Source organism: Pristiophorus japonicus, chromosome 21, assembly GCF_044704955.1.
Source record: "Pristiophorus japonicus isolate sPriJap1 chromosome 21, sPriJap1.hap1, whole genome shotgun sequence".
Lineage (NCBI taxonomy): Eukaryota > Metazoa > Chordata > Chondrichthyes > Pristiophoridae > Pristiophorus > Pristiophorus japonicus.
In genome coordinates, this window is record NC_091997.1 from 16,352,322 (window position 1) to 16,374,585 (window position 22,264).

Sequence of the window (22,264 nt, forward strand, 5' to 3'; positions counted from 1 at the left end):
TCCGGCCACTGTCTTGAGACTGAATCAGACTGTTCGCAACCTTGTCATCCTATTTGGCCCTGAGCTGAGCTTCTGACCCCACATACTCTCCATCACCAAGCCTGCCTATTTCCACCTCCATCACATCGCCCGTCTACAGCCCTGCCTCAGCCCACCTACTGCTGAAACCCGCATCCATGCTTTTGCTATCTCCAGACTCGACTATTCCAATGTTCTCCTGGCCAGCCTCCCATCTTCCACCCTCCGTACACTTGAGCTCATCCAAAACTCTGCTGGCCTTATCCTGACTCACACCATGTCCCATTTCCCCATCACCCCTGGCTCCTGGTCCATTCGCACCTTGATTTTAAAATACCCATCTTCATGTTTAAATCACTCCTTGGCCTCGCTCCTTCCTATCTCTGTAACCTCCTCCAACTCTACAATCCTCCAAGAACTCTTGAGTTCCTCCAGTTCTGGCCCTTGTGCATCAAAGATTTCCTTCGCTTTTTCATTGGAGTCTCTGCTTTCAGCTGTCTCTGCCCTGAGCTCTGGAATTCCCTCTCTAAACCTCGCTACTCCTTTAAGATGCTCCTTAAAACCTACCTCTTGTGACCAAGCTTTTGGTCATCTGTCCTAATATCTATTTCTGTGGCTCGGTGTGAAATAATGGTGCTGTGAAGCACCTTGGGATGTTTTGCTATGCTAAAGGTGCAATATAAATGCAAGTTATGGTTGTATTATTATGGACTGAGTGGCCATTTACCATTTGTAACTTTTGTGGTTCTTTCGGTGTGTCTGCCTCCCTATCTGTGCCAAAATGACAGAAATTAAGTAACTCAAGAATGTCTTCATTAATTCATCAGTTTTTATGGAACTAGCTCTCTGAAGGATAAGTTTTTTTAATTGATGTTTTGCCAGATGTTTAGCAGGGGTGGAGCAACATAGTTGTTGCAGCTTTGTAACACCAGGTGGGGGATTTGTGGGTGTTACGGTTAGAGGTGCAATATAAATGCAAGTTGTTGTTGTGGTCATGCTTAATTTGCAGCAATTTCATCATGTCAAAATGATTAAATTGTTCTGGAGAAAACAGGATGCTGTCTCTTCTAAAATAATAAAAAGACAAATGGCATTGATGTTGTAAAACAGCATAGCACTTAAAAAAAAAAATGGAATTCAAACCTGTGTATCTGGTAGCAATTTAATGAAATCTCAAACAGTGGAAAGTCTTCCATTAATATTGAATGGCTACTGCCTGTAAGATTGCAATTTCAGTCAATTTCGTTCTGGCACAGTAGAGTAAAATACATCACTTTGAAATCTACTTTTAGTTTTGATGAATTGTTGAGAACATATATAGTAGTTTCCTAGAGCTAGCTACAAGGACACCCTCAAAGCCTCCCTGATAAAGTGCAACATCCCCACTGACACCTGGGAGTCCCTGGCCCAAGACTGCCCTAAGTGGAGGAAGTGCATCCGGGAGGGCGCTGAGCACCTCGAGTCTCAACGGCGAGAGCATGCAGAAATCAAGCGCAGACAGCGGAAAGAGCGTGCGGCATACCTGTCCCACCCACCCCTTCCCTCAACGACTATCTGTCCCACCTGTGACAGGGTCTGTGGCTCTCCTATTGAACTATTCAGCCACCAAAGAACTCACTTCAGGAGTGGAAGCAAGTCTTCCTCGATTCTGAGGGACTGCCTATGATGATGAGTAAGAATAGAAAGAGCTACACACTACCCAGCAGAAGAAAAATCACATATTTTACAGATTAAAATTAAAATCTGATCGCAAAAAAAGAAAATACACTAAAAGTATTTAAAGTGACCCTTAACAGATGTGCTAGCGTCCTTTAAAATGTGTGTGTCTGTCTGTCTACTCCTTTTCTGCATGAAAAGCATGTGTGTGAAATATTCGACATAATCCGTTATGGTGGTGGCAATTTTGATGCGAGCACTGCATGTAGTTTGTGGAACAGAATGGACAGGAATTCTCTCTCCTTCCTGAAAATGTGACCAGACATCACTTGACCAACATCTTTCAGTGCACTTCCGAGTAAATGACTGCCGTGGACTTGAGGAATTCCAACTAATTTATTTCCTTTCAGTTACAATATACCTTTACCCTGTCAGCTGTGGCTCAGTGGGTAGCACACTCGCCTCTGAGTCAAAAGTTTGTGGGTTCAAGTCCCACTCTAGGGACTTGAGCACAAAAAATCTAGGCTGACATTCCATTGCAGTGCTGAGGGAGTGCTGCACTGTCGGAGGTGCCGTCTTTCGGATGAGACGTTAAACCGAGGTCCCGCCTGCGCGCTCAAGTGGATTTAAAAGATCCCATGCCATTATTTTGAAGAAGAGCAGGGGAGTTATCCCCGGTGTCCTGGCCAATGTTTATCCCTCAATCAACATAACAAAAAAAAAAATTATCTGGTCATTATCACATTGCTGTTTGTGGGAGATTGTGTGCAAATTGGCTGCCGCGTTTCCCTACATTACAACAGTGTCAACATTATAACATCACAAGGTCTCTTTGTTCCTCTACACTTTTCATTGGCTGTAAAGCGCTTTGAGACGGCCAGTGGTCGTGAAAGGTGTTATATAAATACAAGTCTTTTTTTTCAAATATTATTGTTTCCATTGGTGCACTTTCATTTACATGGGTGTGGAGGAAATGCAGAGAGAGAGAAATAAAAAAAAAAGCCCAGGGAAAATGTGTGAGTCAGAGAGAAAGATTCTAATCATCTAATCATATCCTCTTGCATTGTACGCTTTGCGTTCTCTCATTCTTTCCCTTCCCAATATCAAATGCATTCATCTTAAACAGGCATTGAGTTAGAGATAATGTATGCCTTACACCAAGCTTTCCAGGTCTAATATATGCAAGCTGACATTAATATCCGTTCCCCGGTAATTGTCCCCTCATCTTCTTTTGACTGATTTTGTGGGTGGGCGACAAAAAAACACTGCTCATAAAATGTCTAATGTCGCCACCAGACAGGAGAATACGCGACAGACGAAGAGGAGGAAGAGATGAGCCCTATGTTCGCTAACAATGACATGGCAATTGAAGTTTTTGATCTCGCGGAGAATGAAGATATGCTTTCGCCGGTAGAAATGGATCCTGAAAAGCTGGTGCATAAGTTCAAGGAGGTACGAGAGATTTCTTAATTCACTCAGCACTCTGCTGAATGTTAAATGCATCTTCATTTTGGTCCTTTGCTTCCTTTACCTTTGCTCCCTCTCTGCCACTTCTTTGTGTCTCCCAACAGCTATCCTTTAAGCCTCTGCTGATGCCATTATGTAGCCAGTCCCTGGATGGTGTCGAAGAGCAGTCTAGGATTGGTGGCCGTCCAGCTTATCCTCCCTTTGGAGAAGTGCTTGGCCTCCACATGGTGGGGTGGCGCAGTTGAGATCAAGAATCCATTGCAGACGTAGACCCTGTTTTCCCATTTTGCTGCAGCATGTTGGAGTTCCAGTGCACTGCACACCATCGTGTGTGTGCTTCATGGGCTATTTGTACGATGGTAGCTGGCATAACTGCACCGTTTTCTGTTAGTCTACATTGTGGCGATGGATAGACGAATCCAGTGTGTGAGGGGAATGATCTTTGATAATAGCTCAAAAGATTTATCCAACAAATAGCCAGTCTCTGACAGTAGAGGGGCGCTACAATTGGCCTCAGTGCTCCTCGTTTAAGGAGCAGAAAATTGGCCAGGATTTCCACTTCTTAGTGACCTATATTGAACACAGGGTTATCATGCTCTATGTGACAGTCAGCTGAAGAAAGGATCAAGCTCAACTTCAATGCATGTGGAGGTTCGATAACCTGCCAATACACAACATCTTCAGGAGAGGAGAAGGATGGAGAAAATAATAATAGAGAAAATCCATCTTTTGCTAGGGAGCAAGTTCCATGGACAGGAATGTGAACTTTTACGTTGTCTGGTATTGAGTTATCACTTTCCCAATTGTCACTCCGCTATTACTGAGATATCTTAGAAGAAGCTGGAAAAGTAAGAAAACAACTTTCTCAGCTACATATAACATGATTACTCTAATTAACTATCTAATGATAGGAAAGATGGTTGTGGGGATAACCGTGCTGGGTTAGGTTAGGATCAAGGCTCATCCATGAAGCTTCCATAGTTGAATATCAAGCTTGCATTAAAGCTTAGAATTAATTTTTTTATTTATCTTGGGATGCGTTGCTGACAAGGTCGCCATTATTGCCCTGAGAAGGTGATGGTGGGCCTTCTTGAACCGCTGCAGTCCGTGTAGTGACCGTGCTCCCACAATGCTGTTAGGTAGAAAGTTCCAAGATTTTGACCCAGCGAAGATGAAGGAAGAACAATGTATGTCCAACTCGGAATAGGGTGTGACTTGGAGGGGAACTAGGAGGTGGTGGTGTTCCCTAGCACCTGCTGCCCTTGTCCTTCTAGGTGGTGGAGGTCGTGAGTTGGGAGGTGCTGCTGAGAAGCCTTGGCGAGTTGATGCAGTGCATCCTATAGTTAGTACACACAACAGCCACATTGTGCCAGTGGTGAAGGGGTTTGGTGGTTAGGTTAGTGGACACAGTGCCAATTAAGCAGCCTGCTTTGTCCTAGATGGTGTCGAGCTTCTTGAATGTTGTTACAGCTGCACCCATCCAGGCGAGTGGAGAGTATTCCATCACACCTGTGTTGTGCCTCGTGGGGGGGATGGTTGGAGGCTTTGGAGAGTCAGGAAGTTAGGCACTCTGCAGAATACCCAGCCTCTGACCCGTTGTTGTATCCATGCGGCTTGTCCAGTTGAGTTTCTGGTCAATGGTGACCCCCAGGATGTTGATGGTGGGGGAACTCAATGATGGTAATGCTGTTGACTATCATGGGGAGATGGTTCGACTCTCTTGTTGGAGATGGTCATTGCCTGGCACTTTTGTAGTCAAATGTTACTTGCCACTTTTCAGTCCAGGTCTTGCTGCATGCGGGCATGGACTGCTCATTTTCTAATGAATTATGAATGGAGCTGAACAGCTTCTGATCTTATGATGATGGGAAGGCCAATAATGAAGCAGTTGGGTCTTGGACAGTACCCTGTGGAACTCCTGCCGCGATGTTCTGGGACTGCACATCGAGCAACTCTAATCAGGAAATGGGGCAGAGATCCTTTACGATCGACCACTACTAACCTTTGCACCCGCCCTATTTTCTGCCATCATTTTTGGTGGCTTCATGAAGCACCTGGACTAGTGTTGTGCGCCGGCTCAGCATGGCCACTGGTTTGCAGATAAGCAGAAGTAATGGTCCCAACCCGCCCCATGTGATGTCTGTCTGCAATTTAGCCCCACTGCTTTGGAGACCAGAAAGGACAGCCCACCCCAATGTAGCACTTCAACCTCCAGTGGCAATATGAGCATCCATCGAAGAAGTACAGACTGCTCTTAAGATCTCCATCCTGGGACCCTCTGCTGCAGATGTCCCTGGAGCTCCCACACGTTTCATGGTGGACGTCAGAGTTGCAAATCCATCCTCGAATGTACGCACCTGCTGCTAAAAGACTCCTGCCACTAAGCTATCATCCACAGCACACCGTCTGGCCCCCTGATAGTCTGCAGACATTATTCTTTTGAAAGCAGGACCCACGAGCTCCAGATAGCCATGCTCATCAGCCAAGAGAGTTTGGAGTTGTGCAGGTTACAGCTTCTTCTCTCCCCCCCATTCTCGCTCGCTCTCTCTCTCACCCCGGTCTCGCTCGCTCTCTCTCTCCCCAGTCTCGCTCGCTCTCTCTCCCCCTCCCCCCCAGTTTCTCTCTCCCCTGCCTCTCTCTTTCCCCTCCGGTCTCTCTCTCTCTCTCTCTCTCTCTCTCTCTCTCTCTCTCTCACCCCAGTCCCTCGCTTTCCCCTGTTACAGCTTTCTCTAGTGTGTTATGGGCTAATTTTTCATTTAAAATAAAATAAAAAGTGAGAATTACCTTTTGTTATCATGACATGCAATAACACCCAGTTAGCAAACAGCTGATAATAGAATCTTATAGCACAGAAGGAGGTCATTCAGCCCATCGTGCCTTTGCTGGCTCCAATTAGTCGCACGCGCCCCGCTCTTTCCCCACAGCCCTGGAAATACTTCCTTTTCAAATATATATCCAATTCCCTTCTGAAGTACTACGAGACATCTTGAAGTTATGAAAGGCGTATATAAATGCAACTTCTTTCTTGACCAAAAATAATTGGTGCTGTCGTCCTTTCGCTCTTGCTATTATCTGAGCCTAATCGGTGAGCTCTGTATCCAAGGTAACTGATGCCAGGATCTCACCCAAAATGATCATGAGATATCCCTTACAGGTTTGAATTTCTAGTCTGAAAGTGGAGAATAATTTATCATATTGGTAAACACTAAAGAACAGGCAGATGCAAATCCGAGGTCCAGTGCCTATTTCAGGAAATTGAGCTGCACAGAATGCAACCGACCCCATTGAGAATAGCCGAGTTTACATGGGGTCTAACTGGTGGGCCATAAAGAGACCGCTGGAGGCATCACCAAAAAGGTAATTTAAAAAAATGCTTACCTGAATGTGGCAGCTGAGAGTGCTCACGCCACCTCCACAGCAGTCCCCAATAGCATTGCTCATCTCCCTACCCCTCCCCTTCAATTGTCTCCTCCTCTCCCAATCACCTCCCGCTTCCCCCAATTCACTCCTCCTTCCCCCGATCACAACACCTTTTCCCCTATTGCTTCCCCCACCCGATTGCCTCCTCCTCCCAGTCGCCTCCCCCTCCCCCTTCCAAACACCTCCCCTTCCCCCTCCCAGTCGCCTCCCCCTCCCCCTTCCAATCACCTCCCCTTCCCCCTCCCAGTCGCCTCCCCCTCCCCCTTCCAAACACCTCCCCTTCCCCCTCCCAGTCGCCTCCCCTTCCCCCTCCCAGTCGCCTCCCCCTCCCCCTTCCAATCACCTCCCCTTCCCCCTCCCAGTCGCCTCCCCCTCCCCCTTCCAATCACCTCCCCTTCCCCCTCCCAGTCGCCTCCCCCTCCCCCTTCCAATCACCTCCCCTCCTGAGTGCCTCCTCTTCTGCCACTCACCTCCAATTAACTCCCCTGCCCCGATCACAATACCCTTCCCCCGGTCGCCTCCCCCTTCCCGATCACTGATTGCCTCCTCCCCTCCCTCGATCGCCTCACAATCGCTTTCCCCTCGAACGCCACCCGTCCTCCCAGGACCTACTTTTGCCAGAGACCTACCTGGGGACTCTCGGCAGGCGTCCAGAGCTCTAATCTCAATCTAATCTCAGTGAAGCTCGAGGCCCAATATCGAGTGTGCCTTGGGCATGCACTGAGCTCGCTCCGGCAGGCCTGCACTCTGCAGTTTCACCCCCCGGTGTCTGAAATGGGAAAAGGTTTCATTGCTCAATGCAAATATTTCCCTCCCATTGAAAGTGCACAGTCATCCAATCTTTACACGCAGCGTTGGTATCGAGTCATTGGTGAATCGTATTGTCTGATGTCTGGAAGATGAATGAATAAACAGGAAATGCTGATGTGTGATATCGATGATAATATTGTTCTTTTGATTATCAGCTTCAAATAAAACACGCTGTAACGGAAGCAGAGATTCAGCAACTGAAAAGAAAGGTATGTTTTCTGCTTTCCAGTGACATTCATGTTCAGTTATTTATTTTTAACCTTTGCAGTCGAAGGAATGGCGAGGAGATAAATCCACATTCTGCACTTGACGAGTTTTATTGAGCATTTCAGAAATCTATATAATACTTTAACATGTACTTGCATATGCATCGCAATTAGCCTGGAGGCTATTAAAAACCGTTCCATTTCACTAACTGCATTAAGATGGTAGCGGTCTGCATTTGTGGATGTTGTCATTGCTGATTTAAAGAGATTGGCATTTTCAGACTGTAATATATTTAAAATGTAGCAGAGAGTCGGGTGTACACGAGTCCATATCCATTCTGAACAATTACCCACCACAGACCTAACTTTATTGCAACAATTCACGATTACAGTACAAAATTATCCTTTGCTTTAATCAATACAGTGAGATTGCTGTGAAGCAGACATTTATTTATTGGAAATCTGACTTCATTGGTTATCTGTCCTTACTGTGATCCTAATAGGGTTATATAAATTCAATCGTGGAGCTCCTGTTTTTCAGGCCCTGTCTACAGTGGGCCCCATAGCTAAGATGACAACTGTCTGAGTTTCCTTGGCAGCTGAGAGAGCTGTCAGGAGTGGCTCCATGATGGTGGGCACCACTGTTGTGTTGATGCAGCTGCCCTCTCATAGGATTACATAGGATCCATGCCACAGAAACAGGCCATTCGGCCCAGCCAGTCCATGTCGGCATTTATACTCTACTCGAGTCTCCTCCTGTCTTTCCTCATCTAAATCTATCAGCATAACCCTCTATTCCCTTCTCCCCCATATGCTTGTCTAGCCTCTCCTTTAATGCATCGATACTATTCGCTTCAACCACTTCCTGTGGTAGCGAGTTCCACATTCTCACCATTCTCTGGTAAAGAAGTTTCTTCTGAATTCCCGATTGGATTTCTTGGGTGACTATCTTATATTGATGGCCTCTAGTTTTGCTCTTCCCCACAAGTGGAAACATTCTCTCTATCAAAACCTTTCATAATTTTAAAGACCTCTTATAGATCACCCCTCAACCTTTTTTCAAGGGAAACGAGACCCAGCCTTTTCATCCTTTCCTGATATGTATACCCTTGCATTTCTGGTAAATCTTCTCTGCACCCTCTCCAGTGCCTCTATATCCTTTTTATAATATGGCGACCATGTTGAACAGAATGTTCTCTATGCTCTGCGCAAAGCCTTGACCCAAATTAGAGTTGGACTCCTCCATGCTCTGCTGACATCGTGTGCAAGCTTGCTGGAGGGCTGCCCAGTGCACCTAGCATTTCCTGGTTTACGCCCAGCAGCCGCCTTTGGTAGGCTGGGCCATCAAAATTAGCATCTCAACCCTCTGCCACAGAAGTAGTATGCGATTTCACCCTCTGTTGAGCTGGCAGCAGTGGGCTTCTATCCTGCTGCCCTAGCTCCTGCACACTGCCTGGTGAATCACCACATGAAGAACCCCCCCCCCCCCACCTTCTCTCGCCTAGCCTGTAAAGTACGCGTGGTCAGTATCTGAGCTGGTGCTTGTAAAGGTGAGAAGAAGGTTGGCCTCCTCTTTCTCCACTGGCTGAGGGGCGTCCATTTTCATTTTCAGCACCAGAAATGAAAGAGAGGACACAAGGGCTAGCTTTTAGTGTGAAGGGAGAGTCGAGAGAGCAGTGACTGATGAAAGTATCTTCAGTTTGTCATGAGCGTATAGAGTGAGATAGAAATTTTTTTTAAAAAGGGGCAAAAGAGGAGAAGTTGTGAAGAACTGCGTGCTCATTTCTGGGAGCGATCGAATTTCTAGGCCACTGCCTCCACTGTGCACTCAATTGCACAGGGCAATGTCAAAATATGAATGCAATTTGAAAAATTTACTTTGGCCCTTTTAGGTCTCCGGAGGACTCTCCTCCACCTTCGATTGAGACACCCCATTGCTGATGCATCCTTGCATGGGTCGGCGATGGCCCAGCTATGCGAATAACATTGTCCCCGGATTTTGGGACAGGGTGACTGGTGTTAGGTGGAGATGGCAGGAGTTCTGCTCCACTGCACTTATGCCGGCAGAGCTTGACCTCAGGAGATTTCAGGCCGTGGTCTTTTTTTCTTTGTATCTCTATTGACTTATTAGTTTCCCAGACCTCCATCTGTCCCATTCCCTTTCCACGGCCCATCTCTGTTACACAGGATCCTGGATCTCTGGGAGACTAAACAGAGCCAGGGAAAGCATGCAGTCAAAAAAACCCACAAAGTGTGCACCAAGTCCTATTTCTAACATCTGGTTGCCATAGCAGGTTCCATGTGGCCTTGATGCATAACCTGTTTTGATCCATTTCTGATTATATGTGGCAGAAATCCCCCTCCTTCCGGCACAGTTGTATGCCGATGTATAAATTATTGTGTGATGAATATAGATTTCATTATTTCTGCTGACTGAGAGGTCAGAGCCTCCATTCGGCAATTTTGCATACAGCCCTCTCTCTTAAATTGCAAGAATATTTGTTATTAATATCAAAGTGTAGCAAAATCCATTTCTCTGCCTTATCTGATAAATGCAAAACCCATTAACTGGAACTTACAGGGCATTCCAATCTTTAATTGCTCATCCTTATATTATTTGCAATTATTTAAAAAGGAAGAAAGGAATAGACTGAGTAATTACAGGCCAGTCAGCCGAACCTCGGTGATGGGCAAATTCTTTTTTTTAATTCTGAGGGACAGTATGAGTCATCATTTAGAAAGGCACGGATTATAAAATGACGATCAGCATGGATTTGTTAAGGGAAGGTGGTGTCTGAATAACTTGATTGATTTTTCTTGAGGATGTAACAATGAGGAGCGATGAGGGTAGCGCGTTTAATGTAGTCTACATAGATTTTAGCAAGGCTTTTGACAAGGTCCCATGTGGCAGGTTGTTCAGAAAAATAAAAGCCCATGGGATCCAAGGGAAAGTGGCAAGTTGGATCCAAAATTGGCTCAGTGGCAGGAAGCAAAGGGTAATGGTCGACGGGTGTTTTTGTGACTGGAAGGCTGTTTCCAGTGGGGTTCCACAGTACTAGGTCCCTTGCTTTTCGTGGTGTACATCAGTGATTCAGACTTCAATGTCGGGGGCATGATTAAGAAGTTTGCAGATGATACAGAAATTGGCCGTGTGGTCAAATAGTGAGGATGCTTTCCTTTATTAGCTGAGGCATAGAACACAAGAGCAAGGAGGTTATGCTACAACTGTATAAAACACTGGTTAGGCCACAGCTGGAGTACGGAGTGCAGTTTTGGCCACCGCATTACATGAAAGATGTGATTGCACTAGAGAGGGTACAGAGGAGATTTATGAGTATGTTGCCAGGGTTGGAGAATTTTAGCTATGAGGAAAGATTGGATAGGGTGAGGTTGTTTGGAACAGCTGAAGGGAGACTTAATTGAGGTGTTTATAATTATGAGGGGCGGAGATAGAGTGGCTAGGAAGGACCTATTTCCCTTAGCAGAGAGGTCAATAACCAGGGGGCATAGATTTAAAGTAATTGCTGGAAGGTTCAGAGGAGAGTTGAGCAGAATCTTTTTCACCCAGAGGGTGGTGGGGATCTGGAACTCACTGCCTACAACGGTGTTAGAGGCAGAAACCCTCATTGCATTTAAAACGTACTTGGATATGCACTTGAAGTGCCGTAACCTACAGGGCTACGGACCAAGAGCTGGAAAGTGGGATTAGGCTGGCTAGCTCTTTGCCGATGGGCACAGACATGATGGACTGAATGGCCTCCTTCTGTGCCGTAAATTTCTACGATTCTCTATGCAAATCTGCGCAAACCAATCACACTTGCATGCAAATGCAAAGATTAGATACAACTAAGCTTCTGTTTACAAAAATGAAAAGCGATGCCAGCATCTGCTTCTGTTTGTGCCCCGGGAATGGGTCAAGAAGCACTGACATGATCATTTTGTGCCAGGAGTGAGCTGGGACTCCACGATTTGCACACTTGCTCCTTCTTTCAAAGACAGACTCGAGAGAAAAAAATCTATTCAGCATGGTACAAAACATTCTGTGCAGTATATTGTGTTTGGAATCATGTAGTGTTACGGCACAGTTGACAGGCCAATTGGCCCACCAATAAAATCAATGGATAGTAAATCACCAGGCACCTGCAATGTCCCTTGCTGTGTGAAGGATCCCGCCAGGTCACGGAAAATGTGTGCAAATTAAAAAAAATATTGGGGGCGAAATTGCGGTCGGAGACTTCTTTCGTACGAACGTCTCTGACCCGAAAAAAATCTACAAAACTACCTGGTGTTCCCGAAGGAATGTAGGATCCCAGTCGGAGACCTAGAATTGCTGTGCAGGGCACGGGGATCTGTCTTTCACGTACATATGTACCTACAAGCTGGAGTCACGTGGGCCTGGATCACCAATCATTATGCAGTATTATTGATAAAAATGGGAGCTCCGTTTGTACGAGTTCCCATTACTATCAATGAGAAAACCCCCTAAAACACCAAAACACAACATAATAAATAAATAAAACACCTCACATATTTAAAATTAATTGAAATTAAATGTAATTAAATGTTGTAGGAAAAATAATATTTTTGGAATTTTTTTTAATGTGTTTTAATAGGGTTAAACATAAACTTACCTTAATAGACAGGGTTTTTAGTATAAAAATGATGTTTAAATTTAATTTTTATATGTTTTAAAAGTGTTACACTGGTAAAAGTAAGCTATGTGCCTGCTTTTACCAGGCATGAAAATTTGAAGGACATTCGCTGGGCAAGAGTTGGGCAAATAGTCCAGTCTCTCCCGCGCGGATGTCCTTCTCCCGGGGATGCGGAAGATTTGTACGGAGAAATCTTGACAGATCGGAAAAGCTGGTTCTCGATGCGTGCGCATCTCGCCCCGAAAACCGGCTTTTGTGAGACCTTGCCGGGTTTGTACGCACCCAGAGAGGCCACAGTTTTCGGCACATTCATTTTACTAAGCTGTCATTGTAAACCAACTTTCGCACATTGAGTGGCCCCCATGATCAATGTTATTTCCCAACTCATGGGGCAGTAATGAACCGTAGCAACATAATATAGCAATGCCAGGAATCCGACCTCGTGATTAGGGTCTGCCGGGTACCACTGCACTTCCATCAAAATATAAATATTTTCAGTAAATTATGACTTAGCACCTCAAATATGAATGCATTAAGCTTCTGTGCGCTAATTTTCACATTTCAATGCCGTTGAGTACTAAAGCCACTATCTAGTGATAAGCAAGTAACATCCTTCCTAAAACTGCAGGACTTGTCACTTGTACCCACTGCTAGGTAGGTTTGGGCTATGATAGAACAGGCTGGAAGATATCTAGAAAGCTAACTGCAAAGATAAGAGAGAGGCTGGGAAGGAGCTGAAGTATCAGTAGTTCAGACATTTGTCCTGGGATAATATGGCTACAATGAATATACTGGGAACCGGGAGCTGATTAAAGGGCTGAGCTGCACCTCATGCTTTAATTAGCTTGTTGCCCCTCTTCTAGAATAAAAATACTTGCATATTCTGTATTAAGACTTGGATAGAACAGTAGTTCTCAGTTTAGAACTCTCTTGGTCTGCTGAGTGTGTTCTCAGGATTGTAATGTACATTAATGCTGAATTCCAGGCCCAGCCAGAGATGTGGAATTTCCTCCATGAGCTGTTTTTCCCTTACTGATTTAATGCATTTGTATCAACTTTGCTTTCTAACAAAATCTTTAGTGAGCGATATTGCCCCTCTCTCTAGCTCTGTTAGTGGCTCCGCTGCTGGAGCCTTGTTTAAAGGGGAGGTCTTTAACGCCGCACGCCGCCATTTTTATTTGTTGGCCGACTCGAGTCGGCCCGACAGTGGCGATCCTCACTTCAACTGAGCCGCCTTCGTGCAGCCCGGCGCTCGTTTTGGGTGCTGAGCTGCCCAGTCTAATGCTTCCCTGGTGGCCCAGTGCTGGCCACCAAAGGGCCATGCAGAGTGCGGAGCGGCCTTCCCCGTGGAGGCTGTGGCTCAGTGGGTAGCACACTCGCCTCTGAGTCAGAAGGTTGTGGGTTCAAGTCCCACTACCGGTGCCACGTGCTAGTCAGAGTAGGAATCGCAGGATAGCTCAGATGAATACGTGGCTTGAGGAGTGGTGCACAAGGAAGGGATTCAAATTCCTGGGACATTGGAACCGGTTCTGGGGGAGGTGGGACCAGTACAAACCGGACGGTCTGCACTTGGACAGGACCGGAACCAATGTCCTAGGGGGAGTGTTTGCTAGTGCTGTTGGGGAAGAGTTAAACTAATATGGCAAGGGGATGGGAACCTATGCAGGGAGACAGAGGGAAGTAGAATGGGGGTAAAAGTAAAAGATAGAAAGAAGAAAAGTAAAAATGGAGGGCAGAGAAACCCAAGGCAAAAAGAAAAAAGCAAAATTCTATAGGGGCAAAGGGTGTTAATAAGACAAGCCTGAAGGCTCTGTGCCTCAATGCGAGGAGTATTCGGAATAAGGTGGATGAATTAACTGCACAGATAGCAGTTAATGGGTATGATGTAATTGGCATCACGGAGACATGGCTCCAGGGTGACCAAGGCTGGGAACTCAACATACAGGGATATTCAATATTTAGGAAGGACAGACAGAAAGGAAAAGGAAGTGGGATGGCGTTGCTGGTTAAAGAGGAGATTAACGCAATAGTAAGGAAGGACATTAGCTTGGATGATGTGGAATCGGTATGGGTGGAGCTACGGAATACCAAAGGGCAGAAAACGCTGGTGGGAGTTGTGTACAGGCCACCAAACAGTAGTAGTGAGGTTGGGGACAGCATCAAACAAGAAATTAGGGGTGCGTACAATAAAAGTACAACAGTTATCATGGGCGAATTTCCTGGAGTGTATTAGGGATGGTTTTCTAGACCAATATGTCGAGGAACCAACTAGAGGGCTGGCCATCCTGGACTGGGTGATGTGTAATGAGAAAGGACTAATTAACAATCTCGTTATGCGAGGTCCCTTGGGGAAGAGTGACCATAATATGGTAGAATTCTTTATTAAAATGGAGAGTGACACAGTTAATTCAGAGACTAGGGTCCTGAACTTAAGGAAAGGTAACTTCGATGGGGTGAGGCGTGAATTGGCTCGAATAGACTGCTAAAGGATACTTAAAGGGTTGATGGTGGATAGGCAATGGCAAACATTTAAAGATCGCATGGATGAACTTCAACAGTTGTACATCCCTATCTGAAGTAAAAGTAAAACAGGGAAGGTGGTCAACCGTGGCTAACAAGGGAAATTAAGAATAGTGTTAAATCTAAGGAAGAGGCATATAAATTGGCCAGAAAAAGCAGCAAACCTGAGGACTGGGAGAATTTTGTAATACAGCAGAGGAGGACAAACAGTTTAATTAGGAAGGGGAAAATAGAGTATGAGAGGAAGCTTGCTGGCAACATAAAAACTGACTGCAAAAGCTTCTATAGATATGTGAAGATAAAAAGATTAGTGAAAACAAACGTAGGTCTCTTGCAGTCAGATTCAGGTGAATTTATAATGGGGAAGAAATGGCGGACCAGTTAAACAAATACTTTGGTTCTGTCTTCACAAAGGAAGATATGAATAACCTTCCGGAAATACTAGGGGACCGAAATACTAGTGCAAAGGAGGAACTGAAGGAAATCCTTGTTAGGCGGGAAATTGTGTTAGGGAAATTGATGGGATTGAAGGCCGATAAATCCCCGGGGCCTGATAGTCTGCATCCCAGAGTACTTAAGGAAGTAGCCCGAGAAATAGTGGATGCATTGGTGATCATTTCCCAACAGTCTATCGACTCTGGATTGGTTCCTATGGACTGGAGAATAGCTAATGTAACACCACTTTTTAAGAAAGGAGGGAGAAAGAAAACGGGTAATTATAGACCGGTTAGCCTGACGTCAGTAGTAGGGAAAATGTTGGAATCAATTATTAAAGATGAAATAGCAGCACATTTGGAAAGCAGTGACGGGATCGGTCCAAGTCAGCTTGGATTTATGAAAGGGAAATCCTGCTTGACAAATCTTCTCGAATTTTTTGAGGATGTAACTGGTAGAGTGGACAAGGGAGAACCAGTGGATGTGGTGTATTTGGACTTTCAAAAGGCTTTTGACAAGATCCCACACACGAGATTGGTGTGCAAAATTAAAGCACATGGTATTGGGGGTAATGTACTGACGTGGATAGAGAATTGGTTGGCAGACAGGAAGCAGAGAGTCGGGATAAACGGGTACTTTTCAGAATGGCAGGCAGTGACTAGTGGGGTGCCACATGGCTCAGTGCTGGGACCCCAGCTATTTACAATATACATTAATGATTTGGATGAGGGAGTTGAGTATAATATCTCCAAGTTTGCAAATGACACTAAGCTGGGTGGTGGTGTGAGCTGTGAGGAGGACACTAAAAGGCCGCAGGGTGACTTGGACAGGTTAGGTGAGTGGGCAAACGCTTTTCAGATGCAATATAATGTGGATAAATGTGAGGTTATCTACTTTGGTGGCAAAAACACGAAGGCAGAATATTATCTAAATGGCGGCAGATTAGGAAAAGGGGAGGTGCAACGAGACCTGGGTGTCATGGTACATCAGTCATTGAAAGTTGGCATGCAGGTACAGCAGGCGGTGAAGAAGGCAAATGGTATGTTGGCCTTCATAGCTAGGGGATTTGAGTATAGGAGCAGGGAGGTCTTACTGCAGTTGTACAGGGCCTTAGTGAGGTCTCACCTGCAATATTGTGTTCAGTTTTGGTCTCCTAATCTGAGGAAGGACGTTCTTGCTATTGAGGGAGTGCAGCGAAGGTTCACCAGACCGATTCCCGGATGGCTGGACTGATATATGAGGAGAGACTGGATCGACTGGGCCTGTATTCACTGGAGTTTAGAAGGATGAGAGGAGATCTCATAGAAACATATAAGATTCTGACGGGACTGGACAGGTTAGATGCAGGAAGAATGTTCCCGATGTTGGGGAAGTCCAGGACCAGGGGACATCGTCGAAGGATAAGAGGTAAGCCATTTAGGACTGAGATGAGGAGAAACTTCTTCACTCAGAGAGTTGTTAACCTGTGGAATTCCCTACTGCAGAGAGTTGTTGATGCCAGTTCATTGGATATATTCAAGAGGGAGTTAGATATGGCCCTTACGGCTAAAGGGATCAAGGGGTATGGAGAGAAAGCGGGAAAGGGGTACTGAAGGAATGATCAGCCATGATCTTATTGAATGGCGGTGCAGGCTCGAAGGGCTGAATGGCCTACTCCTGCACCTATTTTCTATATTTCTATGTTTCTAAGTTAATGGAAGGGTAGGGGCGTTGTCGCACTGGCCTGCTCCACGTAGCGCTGGACTCAGCGGCGTGCTACTGTCCCGGGAGCACCCCTCAAAAGAAGCGGAGCGCTGGATATAGCACTCCGCCTCCTTTGAGGGACGTACGTCCCAGTTCCGCGTTGGGGGCAGGAATTCCGGGCCGGGCGGTAAAGATCCCAGCCCCGGAAGGTTACCGCTCCCAATTGGGACGAGGGGCAATTTTGCATCCTTAATCTGCTTATTTTAAACAATCTCACCATGGCAGCTGTGAATTTTAAATTCAATTAATTAAATTAATCATGACTAAAAAGCTAGTATCAGTAATGGTGACCATGAAACTACCGGATTGTCATTAAAAACCTATTTGGTTCACTCATGTCCTTTTAGGGAAGAAATCTGCTGCCCTTACCCAGTCTGGCCTATATGTGACTCCAGATCCACAGCAGCGTAGTTGCCTCTCTAACTTCCCTCTGAAATAGCCGAGCAAGCCACTGAGTTGCCTAAGGGGGTTCACCACCACCTTCTCGAGGGCAATTAGAGATAGGCAATAAATGCTGGCCTTGCCAGCGATGCCCAAATCACGTGAATAAATTTTTTTTTAAATGAATGGCTTTATCAAAATAGTTCAGTTGAGAATTTGAACACCAATTAATCAGTGTTCCAAAATTAGTGCACAGAGGAACTTAAATTGCACGTTCATTTCTCCATATGCTAACCTTATATAAGTAATTGAATCCTAGACACCTTTAATGTATATTGACTCTACCCTTTAGATTTGATGTGAGTGTGTGTGTGAGCAGCTTTGTTCAGCAGTTACCTTACTTCATGCTGCGTTTGAGTAAACCGCATGTTTATTTTACCATTCTCTTTTGTCTCTGTTCAGCTTCATTCAACAGAACAGGAAAAGATGCGTTGGCGAATGGAAAAGGCACAGCTTGAGCAAAGCGTTGAGGAAAACAAGGAGCGAATGGAGAAACTGGAGAGTTACTGGATGGAGGCCCAGACCCTCTGTCAGGCGGTGGATGAACATCTGAAAGAGACACAGGCTCAGTACCAGACCTTAGAGAGAAAGTACAGCAAAGCCAAGCGCTTGATTAAGGAATACCAGCAGAAGTAAGAAATGCCTCCTCCTGTACGTTCACAACAGGGGAGAGTTTTGTCTTCACCATTTGCTGGTGGGGGGGATCACCTGCCCATTGTAAAACACGCTTGGTTTTCATTCCGATAAATGGAATTAAAATCAAGTGGGTTCTTCATCGGGCGAGTGACCCACTCCCAGATTATTGCCCAGACAGCGAAGATGAAAATCTGTCCCATTGGCTCATTATGCATCAAGCATAGTTATCAAAGGGGTGAAAATTGTTCCTAATGCATGAAGAATGCTTTAAATGAAGGTTAAAATGTTACTCATTTTTTTTATGCACACTTGCAGGAAAATGCTATGTGACTCCGTGAAGTTTCCGTGAGATCACATGCTTCACAACAATTGCTGCAATAGAGATCCGGTCTGAACAAACCTGCAACTGTCCTTCTGAGCTGTGCCTTAAGCTGCTAACCACGCAACGAATGAGCTCAAACCCACAAGGGTTGGCTAATGCTGCTGTGTATTGGGCAACCCCATAGTGCTCTTCGTTCTGATTGGCTCAGTAAATATGATATGCAGGGAATGCAATGTACCCTATGTCAGTGGGTTCCCATAATGCCGAGTAGTCTGCTCTATACGACAATTGTAGCCTATGGTGAAACTGCTATTTACAGGAACATTCCATGCTGTCCTACTCATATGGTTTATCAACAGCTACAAAACACAAATCATGGCACAAGTCAGCCATTTTCAAAACTGAGCAGATTAAATTATTCAACAGGCCTCAATCAGAGCCATGAGTAGGGACGTGAAATTTTACTCTCTCATACACAGAGAATGGCAGTGACGTGATTGAAAGGATGGAATGTTAATGTGGAACACAAAGGTTTCTGTACCCATTTCCTCGGATCCCATAAGAAGGTCAGAAGATATATTCAACTGGAACAATGGCAATGAGTAGAGACAGGATCCCATTGTCTTGTGGGTGGGGAAGCCCTTCCGCAGTTTCAGGGAGGGGGAATACTGGAACCGATATATTGTTATATGACTGTTATATGAGTATCTCCCGTCCACAATGTTAGGCACCTTGTGTGGTTCACACAAAGCAATCACGAATAGAACTTATATACCAAATACTGTGTTTTAGTTGCGTTCTCCCAAGTCATTTAGTTCCGTCTCGTATGATGGCCAACGTATTCCAAATACATTCCACAATCTCTTCAATTTTAGTTTAAAACCTAGCTCTATTCAGCATTTGCGTTGTGTCTATTTCAGATTTTCATGACTTTTAACAAATTTCGAGTTTGTTATAAAACTATATATTCTCTCAAGTTAAGTAGACCCCATATCCCCTACGATCAGGAGTTTACCTTTACTGCCCAATATCTAGTCATAAAGATAGCATGACCAATCATAACAAAATAAACCCTTATTGTGCAAACTAGATAATGTAATCTCGCACATGCTCTTGTGTGAAGGTGCACTAGTGAGATGAGGCCAATTAAAAACTGGATTATTTTATAAGTAATATATGAATGAACAGAATATAACTTTCAGTGAAATTAAACCGTCTTTGGTCGCCGCCACAAACTTTCTACTCTTGCCATCGACTCTGTCTCCTTCTCCAGCCAATGACTCAGGCAGAACCAGGCTGTTCACAACCTCAGCATCCTATTCGACCCCGAGCTGAATTTCCAACGCTATATCCTCTCTATCACAAAGATTCCTACTTTACACCTCTAGAACATTGCCTGCCGTTGCCCTTACCTCAGAACATATCCTTCTGAAACTTCCGTCTATGATTTTGCTAATTGTAGACTTGACTATTCCAATGCTCTTCCAGCCTCCCTCCCGTCCTCCACCCTCCATAAATATCAGTTCATCTAAATCTATGCTGCCCGTATCCTGCAACAAGTCCCACTCGCCCATTAATCATGTCCTTGCTGACATACACTAGATCTCATACACCGTCTCAAATTGAAACCTTATCATCCCTCAATGGCTTCCCACTTCGCGATCTCTGTAACACACAAACATAGAAATTTACAGCGCAGAAGGAGGGCATTTCGGCCCATCGTGTCTGCGCCAGCCGACAAAGAGCCACACGGCCCTTGGTCAGCAACCCTAAAGTTTACATATAAACGTATGAACAATGACGGAAAGGCAAAGAGCAACCAACCCACCTCACCACAACTACGACACCCCTTATACTAAAACATTCTGCACTCCACCCCAACCGGAGCCATGTGATCTCCTGGGAGAGGCAATAACCAGATAAAAACCCAGGTCAATTGAGGGAGAAGAAAAATCTGGGAAAATTCCTCTCCGACCCATCCAGGCGATCGAAACTAGTCCAGGAGATCACCCTGGCCATATTCTATTCCCTGCAGTACTTACCATTATATCTGCCCTGTCCAACGAAAGGTCATCCAGTCGAATCCCAATTAAATTACCAGCTCTAGGTCCATAACCCTGCAGGTTACTGCACTTTAAGGGCCCATCCAACCATCTCTTAAAAGTGGTGAGGGTTTCTGCATCCACCACTCTTCCAGGCAGCGAGTTCCAGATCCCCTCAACCTTCTGCGTAAAGAAGCTCCCCCTCAAATCCCCTCTAAACCTTCCACCAACCACCTTAAAACTATGCCCCCTCATAATAGACCCCTCCACCAATGGAAATAGACCCTTACTATCCACTATGTCCAGGCCCCTCAATATTTTGTACACCTCAATGAGGTCTCCTCTCAACCTCCTCTGTTCCAATGAGAACTAACCCAGCCTATCCAATCTGTCCTCATAACTAAGATTCTCCATTCCAGGCAGCATCCTAGTAAATCTCCTCTGCATCCGCTCTAGTGCAATCACGTCCTTCCTATAATACGGGGACCAGAATTGCAAGTGGTACTCCAACTGCGGCCTAACCAAAGTATTATACAATTTAAGCATAACCTCCCTGCTCTTATATTCTATGCCTCGGCAAATAAAGGCAAGCATTCCGTATGCCTTCTTAACCACCTTATCCACCTGGCCTGCTACTTTCAGGGATCTATGGACAAGCACTCCAAGGTCCCTTTGTTCATCTACACTATTAAGTGGCCTACTGCTTAATGTGTATACCCTTTCCTTATTAGTCTTCCCAAAGTGCATCACCTCACACTTCTCTGAATTAAATTCCATTTGCCACTGCTCTGCCCACCTGACCAGTAGATTGATATCCTGCTGCAGCCCATGACTTTCCTCTTCTTCATTATCAACCACACAGCCAATTTTAGTGTTGTCTGCAAACTTCTTAATCATACTCCCTATATTCAAATCTAAATCGTTGATGTATACCACAAAAAGCAAGGGACCCAGTACTGAGCCCTGCAGAACCCCACAGGAAATATCCTTCCAGTCACAAAAACATCCATCAATCATTACCCTTTGCTTCCTACTTCCAAGCCAATTTTGGATCCAACTTGGCACTTTGCCCTGTATTCCATGGGCTGTAACCTTCATGACCAATCTACCATGTGGGACCTTATCAAAAGCTTTGCTAAAGTCCATTTATACTACATCGTATGCACTACCCTCATCGACCTTCTTGGTTACCTCCTCAAAAAATTCTGTCAGGTTGGTCAGACACGATCTTCCCTTAACAAATCCGTGCTGACTGTCCCTAATTAATCCTTGCCTTTCCAAATGCAGATTTATCCTGTCTTTCAGGATTTTTTCCAATAATTTTCCCACCACTGAGGTTAGACTGACAGGCCTGTAATTATTCAGGCCTATAATTACTCAGCCTATCCCTTTCCCCCTTCTTAAACAAGGGTACTACATTCGCAGTGCTCCAATCCTCAGGCCCAAATCCAAAGATAAGTGGAAAATGATAGTCAAGGCCTCTGCTATTTCCTCTTTTACTTCGCTCAACAGCCTGGGATGCATTTCATCAAGGCCTGGGGACTTATCTACTTTCAAAGCTGCTAAACTCCTTAATACTTCCTCTCTCACTATATTTATTTCATCCAGAATATCACATTCTTCCTCAATAGCAGTATCTGCATTGCCTCTTTCCTTTGTGAAAGATGCAAAGTATTCATTAAGAACCCTCCCAACATCTTCCGCCTCCACACAAAGATTACCCTCATGGTCTCTAATAGGCCCTACCCTTTCTTTAGTTACCCTTTTACTCTTAATATATTTAAAGAACATCTTAGGGTTTTCCTTAATTTTACTGGCCAAGAATTTCTCATGCTCTCTCTTACCATTCCTAATACCCTTTTTAATTTTGCCTCAACTTTCTATATTCCTCTAAGA

General features: G+C 45.0%; 1 protein-coding gene across 1 annotated transcript in view; it reads left to right on the top strand.

The window, feature by feature from the left end:
• LOC139233842 (neurabin-2-like) overlaps window positions 1-22,264 on the top strand; it is a 340,307-nt gene that overhangs the window by 299,839 nt on the left and 18,204 nt on the right. The window contains exons 8-10 of the mRNA XM_070864427.1: window positions 2,971-3,126; window positions 7,527-7,580; window positions 17,771-18,000. Coding sequence (XP_070720528.1) covers window positions 2,971-3,126; window positions 7,527-7,580; window positions 17,771-18,000 — 440 coding nt within the window. The remainder of the gene's footprint in view (window positions 1-2,970; window positions 3,127-7,526; window positions 7,581-17,770; window positions 18,001-22,264) is intronic.